Source organism: Chelonia mydas, chromosome 20 (assembly GCF_015237465.2).
Source record: "Chelonia mydas isolate rCheMyd1 chromosome 20, rCheMyd1.pri.v2, whole genome shotgun sequence".
NCBI lineage: Eukaryota > Metazoa > Chordata > Testudines > Cheloniidae > Chelonia > Chelonia mydas.
Genome location: NC_051260.2, coordinates 14578630 through 14593646, shown reverse-complemented (window position 1 = coordinate 14593646; position 15017 = coordinate 14578630). Strand labels below are relative to the sequence as shown.

General features: G+C 48.7%; 1 protein-coding gene across 1 annotated transcript in view; it reads right to left on the bottom strand.

The window, feature by feature from the left end:
• LOC102941775 (complement C3) overlaps positions 1-5043 on the bottom strand; it is a 90280-nt gene extending 85237 nt beyond the window's left edge. The window contains exons 1-2 of the mRNA XM_037887691.2: positions 4943-5043; positions 929-1121 (exon numbers count right to left, since the gene is read on the bottom strand). Coding sequence (XP_037743619.1) covers positions 929-1121; positions 4943-5013 — 264 coding nt within the window. The 5' untranslated portion in view covers positions 5014-5043. The remainder of the gene's footprint in view (positions 1-928; positions 1122-4942) is intronic.
• Positions 5044-15017: the final 9974 nt, after the last annotated feature.

The window sequence follows — 15017 nt, the reverse complement described above, 5'->3', positions numbered from 1 at the left end:
AAATTAGTCAATTTCATGTTCTCAGATGTTTACATCTGAAATTTCAGGGTGTTGTAACTGTGAGGATCCTGACCCAAAAGGGATTCATGGGGGGGGGGGGTCACAAACCTGTTGTAGGGGGGTCTTAGGATTGCCCCCCTCACTTCTGCACTGCCTTCAGCTTCCTGCAGTCGCAGGAGGTTCCCAGATGTGGAGGGGGTCTGATTTTCCCCCTGCTTCTGGGAGCGCCCCAGCCAGGGGCTCGTAGCTGCTAGTCCCGGCCGGGCTGAGGAGGGACAGGACTTCCTTTTCCCCTGCATGGCCCTCAAGGGGAGATCAGACCCACCTCTGTGTACCTCCCCTGGCTGGGGCGTTCCCAGCAGCACGGCGGAGATCGGACCCAACTCCATCTCTGGCAACCTCCTGTGGCTGAAGGAAGCTCTGGGGCTGCTGCCCAACCCTGGAGCTTCCTGCAGCCATGGGAGGTACACAAAGGTGGGTCTGTTCTCCCCCAGAGAGCAGTTGTGCAGAGTAACAGTAAGTCCTGTCCCTCCCAAGCCCTGAGGGGACTAACAGTGGAGCCAGGGGCATGGTCGGAGCCCCCAGCTAGGGCGCCTCCAGCTCTGCCCCTTATCCTCCCCTCCAATAGCTAGATTTCACAGAGGAGGTCTGATTTCACGGTCTGTGATGCGTTTTTCACAGCTGTGAATTTGCTAGGGCCCTAAGTATAACACAGGCCGTAGACTTTCACCCAGCATTTCAAACTCATAAATTCATGCTGGGCTAGAGTGTCTCTTCTGGAACAACATCCAACCTGGACGGGGTCTGAACGTCTCGGTATTGCAGCGTTGGGGAAGGAAAATATTGGAGGCTCCTAAAATGAGTGGGACACTGTTGAAAATAATACCCTTTGTTTCACTGGATGACCTGAGGCTGGGGTTTTACCCACCTTTATTATGGCTGTGCCCATCATCCCATTCACAGGGTTGAGGTCGGTTCGGACCTGGTATAAGATGTGTTGCTTAAGTGGTAAGTCCTGCACTGTGACTGTAACCGCGATTGGGGCATTGAGACCATGGGCTTCCACCACGACCTTCTCTTCACTCTCCACCCGCAGGATGTTGGGTGTGATCAGGGAGTAGCTGTGAATGGCAAAAAGGTCGATGTGATTAATTCAGTCAGTATTTAAAACCCCACTGATTGCGATTCCCACATCCCCAAGGAGGTTTTATACCAAGCTTGTTACCACGGTTTATAATTTATTATTTGCTTTACAGCAGCATCTCTAAATCCCAACCGTGACTGAGGCACAGTACAAACACAAAGTAAGAGAGAGTTTCTGCCCCTAGGGGTATGTCTAGACAGCCGCTGGGAGGCATATGTGACATTGCACTCCATGTGTTTTATGGAAATATGCTTATGAGTGTGAATATGATGTAACTGGAATATGTTCTTCATGCAAAAGGCCTCTTCTAAGATATCATAACAAAGGTTATAACCTACTGAATATATTCCTCCTATTTGTATGCATGTATCATTCTTGTATCTGAAGCTAGAAATATGAAGTATAACTCTGAGGTCCTATTGTAATTATACAAAGTGTGGGCCATTAGTGGTGATTTAGAATCTTGATGGCTCCAATTGACTAGGACAATTGGTTGTAAATGGTTTATTTACCTGCAAACTTTCCTGTGTACCTGTGGGCCAACCCAGGAAAAATGGAGACTAGGGGTTTTACACTGACATGTGACCATGTCACATGATGCTGGAATCCGTCATAAATCAGGTACTTTTCCATTTAGAAGGATGGATGGGGACCTAGAGAGACAAATGATTCCAGCCTTGTGCCAAAGCTATAAAAGGGGGTGGAGCAGGACAAAGAGGTGGCCAGTCATAAGAAAACCCCTGCTTACCCCCTAAGATGTCTGCTGGAACTAACAAGGACTGTATCAGGGGAAAGGATTGGGCCCATACTAGGAGGGAGTCTAGTCTGTGAAAGAAGCTTATTGGACCATCTCTAAGAGTGAGATACTACCTGTACTCAGTTTCTTAATGTATTAGGCTTAGACTCGCATGTTTTTGCTTTATTTTGCTTTGTTCTGTCTGTTATTACTTGAAACCACTTAAATCCTACTTTTATACTTAATAAAATCACTTTTGTTTATTAATAAACCAAGAGTAAGAGATTAATACCTGGGGGAGCGAACAGCTATACATATCTCTCTATCGGTATTATAGAAGGTGGACAATTTATTAATTTACCCTGTATAAGCATTATACTGAGAAAAACAGATTTATTTGGGGCTTGGATCCCTGTGGGAATTGAGTGTCTGGGTGCTGGAGATAGGTGACCTGTTGAGCAGCTTTTGGTTAAAGTCTGCAGCTTTGGGGCTGAGGACCAGACCCTGGGTCTGTGTTGCAGCAGGCTAGCGTGTGTGGCTCAACAAGGCAGGGTTCTGGAGTCCCAAGGTGGCAGAGGAAACGGGCTCAGAGGTAATTTCAGCACATCAGGTGACAGTCCCAAGGGGACCTCTGTGACCGAACCCATCACAGCGTGACTCCCAATTTGGGTAGACATAGGGCTTGTCTACACTACAGGCTCTACTCGGTGTAGATAATGCACCATCCATTCCTCCATCAACCTAGCCTCAACTACACCAGCAGTTAGGTTGGCTTAACTACAGTGCTGCTTAAAGCTCCGGGCAATGTAGCTAGGTTGACATAAATGTTAAATGTAGACCCGGGCATACAGGTGCTATCTCTGATCGAGCTGGTGCCTAAAAATTGCAGCAGGGCCACAGTATTTGGGGCCCAAGGTGCACGAAGACAAAGTGCACTAAGGAACTGTTAGTACACATTAACAGTGTCCACACAGACAGTTAGTGTGCAATGGGCTAGTGTGGGGTAGATTTACACTTAAGTTTGCTGTGAACTAACTCTTCATGGAGACAAGCCCTTCCAAGTCCAGTTGACTTTGCCCCTAAATCACCTAGGCTGTCTGGAAAATCCCCCCTCAGGCAATGGAGTTAAAGCAGGGTTGCCGTCTTCCCAGCGAAATAATTGACTGATGACATCACCCATAGTGTTGTGAATTCACAAGGAAGTAGGCCTGGAGGGAAATAAAAAGTTTTGCTAAATGTCAGCCAAGTTGTCTGTGTGTCATGCTGGTAGGAAGGGTGATGGATGATGGGACTTGATTTTTTCATACCAGATAAAGATCATATGCACACACACATAGGCAAAAAGTTCAGGACATGATGTGCTCCTGTCCCTACGGAAAATTGCTGTGAGTGGATGTGTCCCCCAGCCTAATCCTGTCATAAAAGACATTGCTGTTGTCACTTTTCTGAAATGGGGCACCCAGCTGTACACCGATACAGTCGGGGATGCTCTTCCCTTTAAGTCAGTGCTGACCCCAATGCCCCGGCATGGTGCTGGGGGTGCTGCATTGCAATGAGCAAGGTGGTGGCTCGGCAGGGGGTCTCTCTTCCAACTCTATGCTGATCCTGCTGCCCCAGTTGGAGGCTAGTGCTGTGCTGGTGGGGGCAGGACCGGTTTAACCCACGTGAATTCAGTGCTCTTGCACTGGGCCCCCATCTCAGGGGGTGCCTGTCCACACAGGGGTGCGGAGGGAATGAAGAAAACCGGCCAGATTATTTTATTTGGCCTATCACAGTCCAGCTTGGGGCAGGTGAGCCAATGACTCCAGGATGAGGATGAGAACAGAGCCCCCCCCGACTGGTGCGCTATGGTGAGAGCCAATGGGCCAGAGCAGGGAGTCAGGCCAGCCCCATGGAACAGGAGCCACCACATGGGCTATTGGTCTCACTCTTGGCTGTTCATCTGGCCACCCCAGCACAGACATGAACAGGCCGGGAGGCAGTAACCATGCCAGGCAGCTAGTCAGTCAGATGGACAACAGAAGCTTAGCCTCGGGGTCACACTCAAAGTACTCGCCAGGCATAGATCTCGCAGCACTTTACAGAGGTAGGTCAGTGTCATGATCCCCCTTTCACAGAGGAGGGAGAGGCCAACACAGAAAAGGGGAGGGACTTCCTTAAGGTCACACAGCCAGTCAGTGACTCAGCTGGGAATAAAGCCCAGCAGTTTTGACTCCAAGTCACACACCCCCCCCCCAGCTCTAACCACTAGACATCATCCCCCTCCTAGAACCCAGGCGTCTCCTGGATATCCCCCCTGTGAGAGCATCAGGTAGAACCAAGGAGCTCCGACTCCCATTCCCATCTTCTGGCCCCTGAGGCACATTCCCTCCAACAGCTGGAAATAGAACCCAGGAGTCCTGACTCCCAGTGCAGTGCCCAAGCGGTGGACCACTGTGCTTCGGAAGCCCACCAGCCCCTTGGAAGTGAACTGGGTTCTGGTCTGCCTCATGCACCGTAAGCAATTCCCTTAGCCAGTGGAGTTACTCCAGTGTAACTAACTACCCGTTGAAGTCTGTGGAGTTACTCCAGATTTGCACCAGTACACACTGAAAATAGAATTTATTCCCACTGGGTGTCTTGTGGATGTAGAAACTGAGCAAGGAGTTCAAAATATGGCCCCGTAGAACCTGATTCTGGTTTCTTTTAGAGCCTGATCCAAAGCCCACTGGAGCCAAGGGAAAGACAACCCCACTGATTTCAGTGCATTTCAGGGGGTGCAACCCCATTGTTTTCAATGGAATTACTCCTTGTCTATACCTGATTCACTTAGATCAAGTGAGGCTCAAAATCCAGTTTATACTTTTTTAAAAATTCCGTCTTCCGAATCCCAAAATTAGCCTTGGAACTGAGCGAGGGAGAAGAGGCTTGGACCAGATGAGGAAGAGAATTTCTGCAGCCTGTTCCCACTCCACACACAGTAGCAGAGAAGAGAGGAAAATTGAGCTTTGTTTCCATTGGGAGCCATTTAACAAACCCTGGTTAATATCCTCATCACCGTGGCAGAAGCGCGGGGTACTTACAGTTGGCTGTGAGAAACAGCCAGGAAGTAGAAAGCAAACACGGCCACCAGGTAGAGAGCAGAGCCCCCCATGGTGAGGACAGGAGCGTGAGGAGAAGTAGCTCCTCCTGGGCTATTTATCCTCAGAGTTGCCTGTAAGATGAGCCCTTGTGCAAACAGCTGGGCGGGTTAGTCAGTGACCAGGAGGAGCCCAGGAAACCTGAAAAGTTCAGAACAAAAGATGTTTTCTTCACTCCCTTGACACAAGGGTTTAGTTGTCTGTCCAAGGGCTGGAGTTGGAATTAGGGACCTGAGGCTGTGCTTGTGTTTACTCCATGCCAAGGTGCTAGCCACAGATCAGAATGGTGGGGCGCTGATCAATACCACAGTTCAGGCCTAGCATGGAGAATTGGGGCTGGAAGTCAGGACTCCTGGGTTCTGCTCCCAGCTGTGAATGAGGAATAGGTTCAAGTGTGTTAAAGCAGCGGGGGCTGGGAGTCAGGACGCTTGGGTTATATTCCTGGCTCTGGGAGGGGAGTGGGATCTACTGGGTTACAACGAGGGGGCAGGCTGAGAATCAGGACTCCTGGATTCTGTTCCTGGATCTCCCTTTTGACCCTCGTTTACCTTGGGCAAGTCCTGGGATGTTTCAGTAGGGAAAGCGGTCCCAGTCCTCAAGGGAGCCCCAGAAGGGTCTATCCCACTCGCTTGGATTGTAAAACCTTTGGAGCAGAAACTGTCTCTTAGGCCAGGACTCCTCTACACTCTGTGAGGGAATCTACGCTGCTGATAGCAATGGTGGGAGTGCTAATAAAGACAGGGCACCGGCATGTTCGACCACCCATCATCTACACCTGCTTTGTATGTTTGCACAGCACCTAGCACAAAGAAGGCCTTTGGGTGCTACTGCCAGGTAACATAAAACTGATCAAAGGAAATAATAATGTGGAATTAGCCTCCAGAACTCATTGCCACGTGAGAGGTAATGTTCCCCTGGGCAGGCTATAATTGTCCACAGTAGAGTTTCTTGCACCTGGCTCTGAAATGTCTGGTTATAGCCATGCTTGGCGATGATCCTATGATCTGATCTGGTGTGGCATTTCCTGTGCCCCTGAAAAATACATCATGGTTGGCATCTTCAAAGCCATGGAGAGGATTCAGACACATTTTAATGGCGGATGGGTATCAAAATCCCTTTGGTTGCTTTGAAGCTCGAAACAGCAATTTGCACAGGCACCGGTTAACCTATTGCTTTTCACCTGCAATAACCCTGTAATCCAGTCCCTGGCCTTTTAGAGGTTAACCTCCTTGATGAACCAGATCTTCAGATCTCTGGGCCGGATCCTCCACTGGTATGAACCCGCCTAGCCCCACTGAGATCACTCATCTCAGAGTCTGTTTTTCCCTTCCTCTGGGTAAAAGCAAACCACTGCAAACCAGGGAAGGGTTAATGGGGGAAGGCATGTTACCAGCTGGCTTCCAGTAACAGGTTTCTTTTCCTGGCACTGGTATTTGGACAGGGCTTCAGTCTGGACAATATCCAAAGACATCCAGTTGCAACATATTTACTTACGACTAAGCAGCCGACTGGGCTTACCTAACAACGGGTGTCACAAGTCTGAGCGGTGACAATGCCATATGGCTAGCGGGACCAAGGAGGGCTCAGTGGAATGGGAGCGGTGAAAGTAAAAGCAACATGGTGTCATGGGACGTGGAGATCTGAATTCTCTTCCAGGCTCTGCCCCTGACCTGCGGTGTGACCTCTCACATTGCCTCTGGATGATGAATCTCTGGGACAGAGCCACTGCCCCTTGCTATGTATGACCAGCGCCTAGCATGCTGGGCCCTCGAAGTGCTAATGCTATATGAATAATAAATACAGAGCTGGGCAGATGCTGCCATCATTAGCTACATTTAAAGCCAGACGGCCACATCCTCAGCTGGCGTAAACGACCCTACTTCTATTGACTTTGTTAGAGCAATGCTGGTTTGCAGCAGCCGAGGCACTGGCCCCAAATCCGGGTGTAAGGCCAACGCGTAAGACTTGAATCTACTGTAATAATCAGCCTCACCCTTTGTTTTACAAGCAAGATTTTAATTTTTCCATCAGGTTGACAGGGGAGCAAGTTGTGTTCGTGGCCTGGTATTATGGTAACTCCAGCTGAGATCGGGGGCCCACTGTCCTAGGCGCTGTACCTACACTCAGCAAGATGCAGTCTCTTCCACAAAGGGTTAATTTATATACTCAGGGTCAGATCACAGGCTGTCTCAGTGGAGTTACTGTATTCAATGAGTATTGAGTACTGAATGGGAACAGATCCTCAGCTGATGTCAAGCCGTTTACCCCGACTCCCATCAGTGCAATGATACGGATTTACACTGACAGAGGTAAAATCTAGTCCAAAACGCACAGATTTTCAAGAGACCATTTGATCATCGAGACTGACCTCCTGCAAAGCACAGGCTATTGTATTTCACACAGTTACCCCTGTATTGAGCCCAATAACTGGTGACTGACTAAAGCATATACCTTCCAGAAAGGTATCCGGTCTTGATTTGGGGGTGAGTATACAATATCTAATCCATAATCCACACACCAGCCTTGCAAATTTATTTTAACAGCCGGGTAAAATGTCATTAGTTGTCCCACTATCAAAGGGCAAGTAGATTTTGTGCCATCATGAATGAATATTTGTTATTATTTGTATCACAGCAGTGCCTAGATGCCCCAGCTGAGATCAGTGCTCCGTTGTGCCAGGCACTGCACAGAAACTTAGTGAGGGACAGCCCCTGCTCCAGCTTAGATCAGTGCCCTGTTGTGCCAGGTGCTGCACAGATTCATGATGAGAGACTGTTTACAATCTGAATAAGGAAGACAGACAAAGGCTGGACCGTGTCCACTCTGCCTGGCAAATACAATAATTCTCTGACTATTCTAGGACTGGTGGGGAATCAGTGGCCCTGCAATGAAAGGGTTCATCTTGCCCTTTCTGTCTTAACGATGACTTCCCAGCAGTGGAAAGAGGATTATTAAGATAAGAACATAAGAACGGCCATACTGGGTCAGACCAATGGTCCTAGCCCAGTATCCTACCTTCCGACAGTGGCCAATGCCAGGTGTTTCAAAGGGAATGAACAAAACAGGGCAATTATCACGTGATCCATCCCCTGTCGTCCAGTCCCAGCATCTGGCAGTCAGAGGCTTAGGGACACCCACAACATGGGGTTGCATCCCTGACCATCTTGGCGAATAGCCATTGATGGATCTATCCTCCATGAACTTATCTAGTTCTTTATTTGAACCCCGTTATAGTTTTGGCCTTCACAACATCCCCTGCCAATGAGTTCCACAGGTTGACTGCATGATGTGTGCAGGACTTCCTTTTAGTTGTTTTACACCTGCTGCCTATTAATTTCATGGGGTGACCCCCTGGTTCTTGTGTTAGGTGAAGGGGTCAATAACACTTCCTTAGTCACTTTCTCCGCACCAGTCCTGATTCTATACACCTCTGTCATATCCCTCCTTAGTCATCTCTTTCCCAAGATGAAGAGCCCCGGGCTTTTTAATCTATTCTCATACGGAAGCTTAATCCCTTCATCATTTTTGTTGCCCTTCTCTGTAGTTATTCCATTTCTAATACACCTGTTTTGAGATGGGGCGACCAGAGCTGCAAGCAGAATTCAAGGGGTGTATTTCAACTTATGAAATAAAGTATTTGGTTCACTTCAGCGCATACTTCTGAAAGTTCAAGAAGGGAACTCCTGAAAAATGTAATTGGATGTCAGGGGATTAGTTAGGAGTAGTCGTCCAGAATTTCTCAAAAACTATTTCTGGGCCCCATTTCGTAAAGCCTGCACTCAAGTGCACACTATATTGCTGCTCTACAACATATCAAAACAATGCTCTCAGTGAAATCGGAGCAACGATGAAAAGTGAAACATGAAAACACAAAAGCCAAACAGTGTGACATGGAAAACAGAAATAAACGTCAAATCAGTAACTTTAGCCTGAGGCAGCCCCCAGGAACTGCAGTTTAAGATCTGCACTTTATACTATTTGCCACAAGTTGCTACAGAAAGAACGTAAAAGAAATGCAGTGTGTCCAATATGTGCGATTTGCAGGATTAACGAGCCACCTTGGAGCTGCTCTGGGAAATATCCAGGGACTGCATGCTTCTAGGCACACTTGCTGAATTTCAGACACAGGCTTCTGGAAATTTCATCTTTCACATTGAATAATTTAATATTAGATAGATTCAGATGAACATGGCCCTGACCCTCCAGTCTACAGACAACCTGCGCATGTTATTGAACAAACACATGGGTGGACTGTGATCTCAGCTGGATAAAGAGCTGGGTTCAACACTCAGCTGAGGAAGGATTTATTGGGCAACAGGTTCCTGCTGCAATTTGCAAACAAGGGGGAATATGAGAAGGGGAAACCTATGGGGATTTTCAGTGAAAGGCAGTGCCTTAGTACCAGGGGCTAGAAGCTGCTATTACTGTGCTCAGAGTAAAGCTGGAAGAACCCCATTAGCTTTCAGAGGGGTAGCGGTGTTAGTCTGTATCAGCAAAAACAACTAGGAGACCTTGTGGCACTTTAGAGACAAACAAATTTATTTGGGCATAAGCTTTTGTGAGGTATAACCCAATCCATCAGATGCAAATCCCCTCCCAGTCCTGGGGATAGAACCCAGGTGTCCTGAGTCCCAGTACACACAGTACTCTAACCACTACACTACGCTGCACTCTCCTCTCAGTGCTGGGGATACAACCCAGGAGTTCTGAGTCCCAGTATATAAACCATTCTAACCATTAGACCCCTCTCTTCTCCCAGTGCTGGGGATAGGACCCAGCAGTTCTGAGTCCCAGCAGAAGGTCGGGGTCTGCAAGGATTCTAAAAATTAATACTGGCCACTCCAGGCATGTATTAAACTTCCAAGGTTACAGGTTTTCTCTGACCTTGGATTGGTAGATGCTGCCACCACCCAAGTGCAGAACCCTTTTGAGAGCCCAGGAAGGCGCACTTGGGAATTCCTTCTTGTGGGGTATCCTCAAACCCTTTCACCCCCAGCCCGGGGAAGAGCTGAGAAAGAAAAGTTCCAGCCTTCCCATTGGCTCTTTTGGCCAGGCGCCCACTCACTTCCTTTTGCCTATGCATAGCAGTGAGACTTTTTAACGCTTTACAGGTAAAGCAATTAGAGAACAGCTACTAAGAGGGATTTTATAGCTACTGGCTGTTCATAAAAGGGAGCTACCCCCACCCCTCTTCATTTATCACACCACCACTCTAACCATGAGACCCCACTCTCCTCCCAGGGCTGGGGATAGAACCCAGGAGTTCTGAGTCCCAGGACACACACTGCTCTAATCACTAGACCCAACTCCCCTGCCAGTGCTGGAACAGAAACCAGGAATCCTGACGCCCAGCTGTTTTGCTCTAACCTACCCCATTCCCTACCCATTTAAGATACAGAAGAACCTTTGTTTTGTTGCTCTTTGATGGGCAACTGCTGAGTTTTCTTTTCCTGGGGTTTCCTAAGAGGCCGGCACGCCCCACACCTCACGTCCACAGAGATTACAAGGAAATTCCAACATGTTGCTACACTGGAAGGTACAAGGCACTTCCCCCACTCTCCCCCAGATACCCTCCCACTCCTGAATCCACGTCAGCTCTGGCATTGCCAGTTCCTGTCAACCCCTCACAATCCTTGATTTCTTCACTGTTTACCCAGGATTGATGGGAAATAGAGGAATTTTTACTCTCAAATGTATTCAGAGATTTCTCCAAATCTGAGCTTCAGCATTTTGGTGAGGAGGATTCTGGGAACCTGTGAGCAGATGGCACCCCCAGCCTGTTCCAAACACATTATACACAGCCAATTTCACTCTCTTCCTGGAAGTTGACTTTATTAGCAAACTAATAACCAGATACCAGGCATCCGAGGCCAGCTTCCTTTCCCCAGGGTTGGCTGTTTCTCAGGTTCCCCGGTAGGATCGCTGTGTCCCAGGCCGCGCTGACAATGGGCTCTGTGGATCCTGAGCCCCTGTGAAACCCAGGCCTTCATAGCTCACACTGGGCACCCCCAAAAACAGAGGCATTCAGAATTAAAGGCTGCTTTTCCTATTTTGGTTCTGAGCATCTTGGCTAATATCACACAGCAAGCCCATGACAGGAACAGAACCAGGTGTCCTGCCCCACCCCCTTCTTCTCTAACCATTAAACCATACTCCCATAGCGAGGAGTAGAACCTGGAGCCCCAACCACATAATCTTCTTCTTTAACCCATAGATCACATCCCCCTCTTTAAGCTAGAAGTAGAACCCAGGAGTCCTGACCCCCAGTTCCCTTCTCTAACCATTAGATAACCCTACCCTCCCTCAGCTAGCAATAGACCACAGGCCAGTTCTACCCACTTAATCCCACTCTGCCTCCAGAGCTGGAAATACAACCCAGGAGTCCTGACTCCTTAGTTTTGTGTCTTAACCACAAGAATGCCACTAGCGGTCACCTTCAGCCCCCAAATAAAACCCCTCCAATGCATTAATAAGGATCTACAACCTATCCTGAAGGATAACCCAACACTCTCACAAATCTTGGGAGACAGGCCAGTCCTGCCTACAGACAGCCCCCCAACCTGAAGCAAATACTCACCAGAAACCACATACCACACAACAGAACCACTAACCCAGGAACCTATCCTTGCAACAAAGCCCGTTGCCAACTGTGCCCACATATCTATTCAGGGGACACCATCACAGGGCCTAATAACATCAGCCACACTATCAGAGGCTCGTTCACCTGCACATCCATCAATGTGATATATGCCATCATGTGCCAGCAATGCCCCTCTGCCATGTACATTGGTCAAACTGGACAGTCTCTACATAAAAGAATAAATGGACACAAATCAGATGTCAAGAATTATAACATTCATAAACCAGTCGGAGAACACTTCAATCTCTCTGGCCACACGATTACAGACATGAAAGTTGCGATATTACAATAAAAAAACTTCAAAACCAGACTCCAGCGAGAGACTGTTGAATTGGAATTCATTTGCAAATTGGATACAATTAACTTAGGCTTGAATAGAGACTGGGAGTGGCTAAGTCATTATGCAAGGTAACCTATTTCCCCTTGTTTTTTCCTACCCCCCCCCCGCCACCTGCCCCTCAGACGTTCTTGTTAAACCCTGGATTTGTGCTGGAAATGGCCCAACTTGATTATCATACACATTGTAAGGAGAGTGATCACTTAAGATAAGCTATTACCAGCAGGAGAGTGGGATGGGGGGAGAGAAAACCTTTTACAGTGGTAAACACCCATTTTTTCATGCTTTGTGTGTATAAAAAGATCTTCGATACTTTCCACAGTATGCATCCGATGAAGTGAGCTGTAGCTCACGAAAGCTTATGCTCAGATAAATTGGTTAGTCTCTAAGGTGCCACAAGTACTCCTTTTCTTTTTGCGAATACAGGCTAACACGGCTGTTACTCTGAAACCAACCACAAGATCATCTTTCTTCCCCTTCCTGGTGGTTCCTTGATGTAAAAGGTAAACAAGACCTTAGGGCACAGACAGGTTTATCTTGGCAGGTATGTTCTCTGTGGATTGTACAGTGAGCACAATCATCCCACCCTGCCTCTGTCCCAGCGTCTCTAAGCCTTGACTCTGCTCCCTCCCCTTCACTGCATTGCCAGGGAACTGGCAGCATGTGCAGGTTGTTCAGGGGGTTGTTGTTTGGCTGAATGTCGTTAAAAAGGTTAATTTCCCCTCCAAGTGTCTGAAAGTCATTCCGGAATGGGGGCGCGGGGGGGGGCAGGTGTTCCAGACCTCCCAACAGCCCTGGGGTTCATGGGACGGTCCTACTTTGACCCCCTCCCCCAAGTTCCCTCTCCTGGTGGAGTGAACATTTCCTGCATTCTTGGTCGCCCAGAGGGGAGGGTCTAAAGGGGCCATTTGCCTTGGGCCCCCAGTTTGAGGGGGCCCCAAACTCTGTGGCACGGCAACCTGGTGCATGGGTTTGCAGTGCTGCTCAGGTTTGGCCTGCCCGGCCCCTGACGCCACCTATGGAGGGACGGGCAAGCCAAACATGAGTGGCTTTGTGAGCCCCAGTGCTTGGCTGCAACACCACTCACATTTGGCCCATCCGCCTCCGTCCAAAGAGGGCGAATGGGCCAAAAACCCGAGTGGCGCGGCGTCCTGCTTTAGTCACCTGAAATGTTGGGGTGGGGGGGGAGTTCTCTGTGCAATACCTAGATAAAACGCGCACACGTTACCAAACCACAGGCACAAGGAGGCAGGGGAATAGACCAGAGAGCTGGAATTGACCATCCTGCCAATTGAGGGCCTTATCTCCTAGATTAGGGATGGAGGCACATTGCCAAGAGACGTCCTGTACCCCGGCTGTAAATAGAGACCATCAATCCATTGGTCTATTACCTTCCCCCAGCATGAAATTCACTAAGATCATCCTCTTAAAGTAGCCTCTTCTGCTTCCCAACTGAGCGGCATGGACGCTAGCCCCCCCTGTATTGAGATCAAGTCAGTGCTGGGGGTCCGGGAGCTTCTGCAATTATATATTGACCACTGCCCAGGGGTTAGCTCGCAACAGAAGAGGCATCCGAACAAAAAGCAGATGTTTCTGGGAGAAGTGGCGTCTTCTGGTGCCATGGGAGGATCTGCTGTCTACCTGCTGGTTGTGTTTGCATTCAGCTTATCTGTGGTGTCGCAATGATCAGTGGAGATCATAGTGTATGTGTTAGCGGGGGAATGGTCCCGCTGTTGTGGGGTTACTTTCCTGGCTTATACACTATCCCGGTGGCTAGCTGGCCTGTGAAGGGCTAGAGGCCTGGGGCAAGCCAACCCTAATTACTAAGGGGGCTCACCTGAGCAGGGGCAGCTGGTTTCCCATTAAAGAGCTGAGAGCAGCAGGAATGTGGAGAGAGGGGAATTTCTAGGGAAATGGAGCGTTTTATTCTATGTACTGTTAATCCTACTTCAGTGGGATCAGCTCTGTCGGCTACAGTCTCAGTTCAACAGAGAGTTATCTCTGATTGTCCTGGATCTAGAGTTCATAGGAACACGTTTAAACCACAGGTAAATAACACCGACAAATACAAGAGCGTCTACCTTTTAGCACTTTGGTTAACGTTACCAGCAAAGTGATAAATGTCACAGCATGGACAATTCCTAGAGAGAAGTACCATGGACCAGTCATACCTACCGACATACCCCCATCCTCCAAGATGGCGTTAGAGTCGGTTGGCCCGCTCGTGGATTGATCGATACGGGATTGGTTCCGGCGGGAGGACAGAAGAAGCGGGCCAGGGCCCCTCGGGATGGTGACGTTCCCCGGGCGCAGGAGCGGTAAGCTGATAATGTGTCGTCTTCTTTTCCTTTCGCCCCAGGCACGAAGGGTGTTCTTGGCTGGTGCACGAATGCCCCGGAGACCCGAAACCCCGCACCCGGTCGCTATGGTGGACTGTCCCATCAGCCCGTGATCCCAGGTCTTTCACAGACTCTATGGCGGGGAAACATGGTACGATCGGCAGAAAGGCGGGAAACAGTCTGAGGTGATGGAACCTTGGGGGTCGCCCAGTGGCGGGAAAAACCCGTTCAGTCCAGTTTTATCCAGACCAGGCTGACAGTGTACAGAAGGTCACAAGATGGAGTCACAAGATGACAGTTTTCAGACTCCATCTTGGATTGCCACAGTGTCCTTAAAATCACTGATCACTGGCTCTGATACCCACACATAATTTAATAAACTGTGTATAATGAACCAGAGAACAATACAACAGGCCATACCCAACAGGACCCCGAATTCTATAGGCCGTGTAGGTTCTCATTAACGTTGGCATACCATCTTTATCTTGCGGTTAAGGCACGTGTTAGAGACAATATCTGTTGTTACAGCATTTTATTATTTAAATTTAAGACCTTATACTTTCGGAATATTACCAGTTGGTACCTCTTTCCCATAAGTTTTTGGGTTATTTCTCAGTCATGGCCTTGCGCCATCATTTCTTCTCTCCAATGCCTAAAATAGCTAAGCTAAAGTTTTGCAGGCCTCAGTCTAGAGGTTCTTGC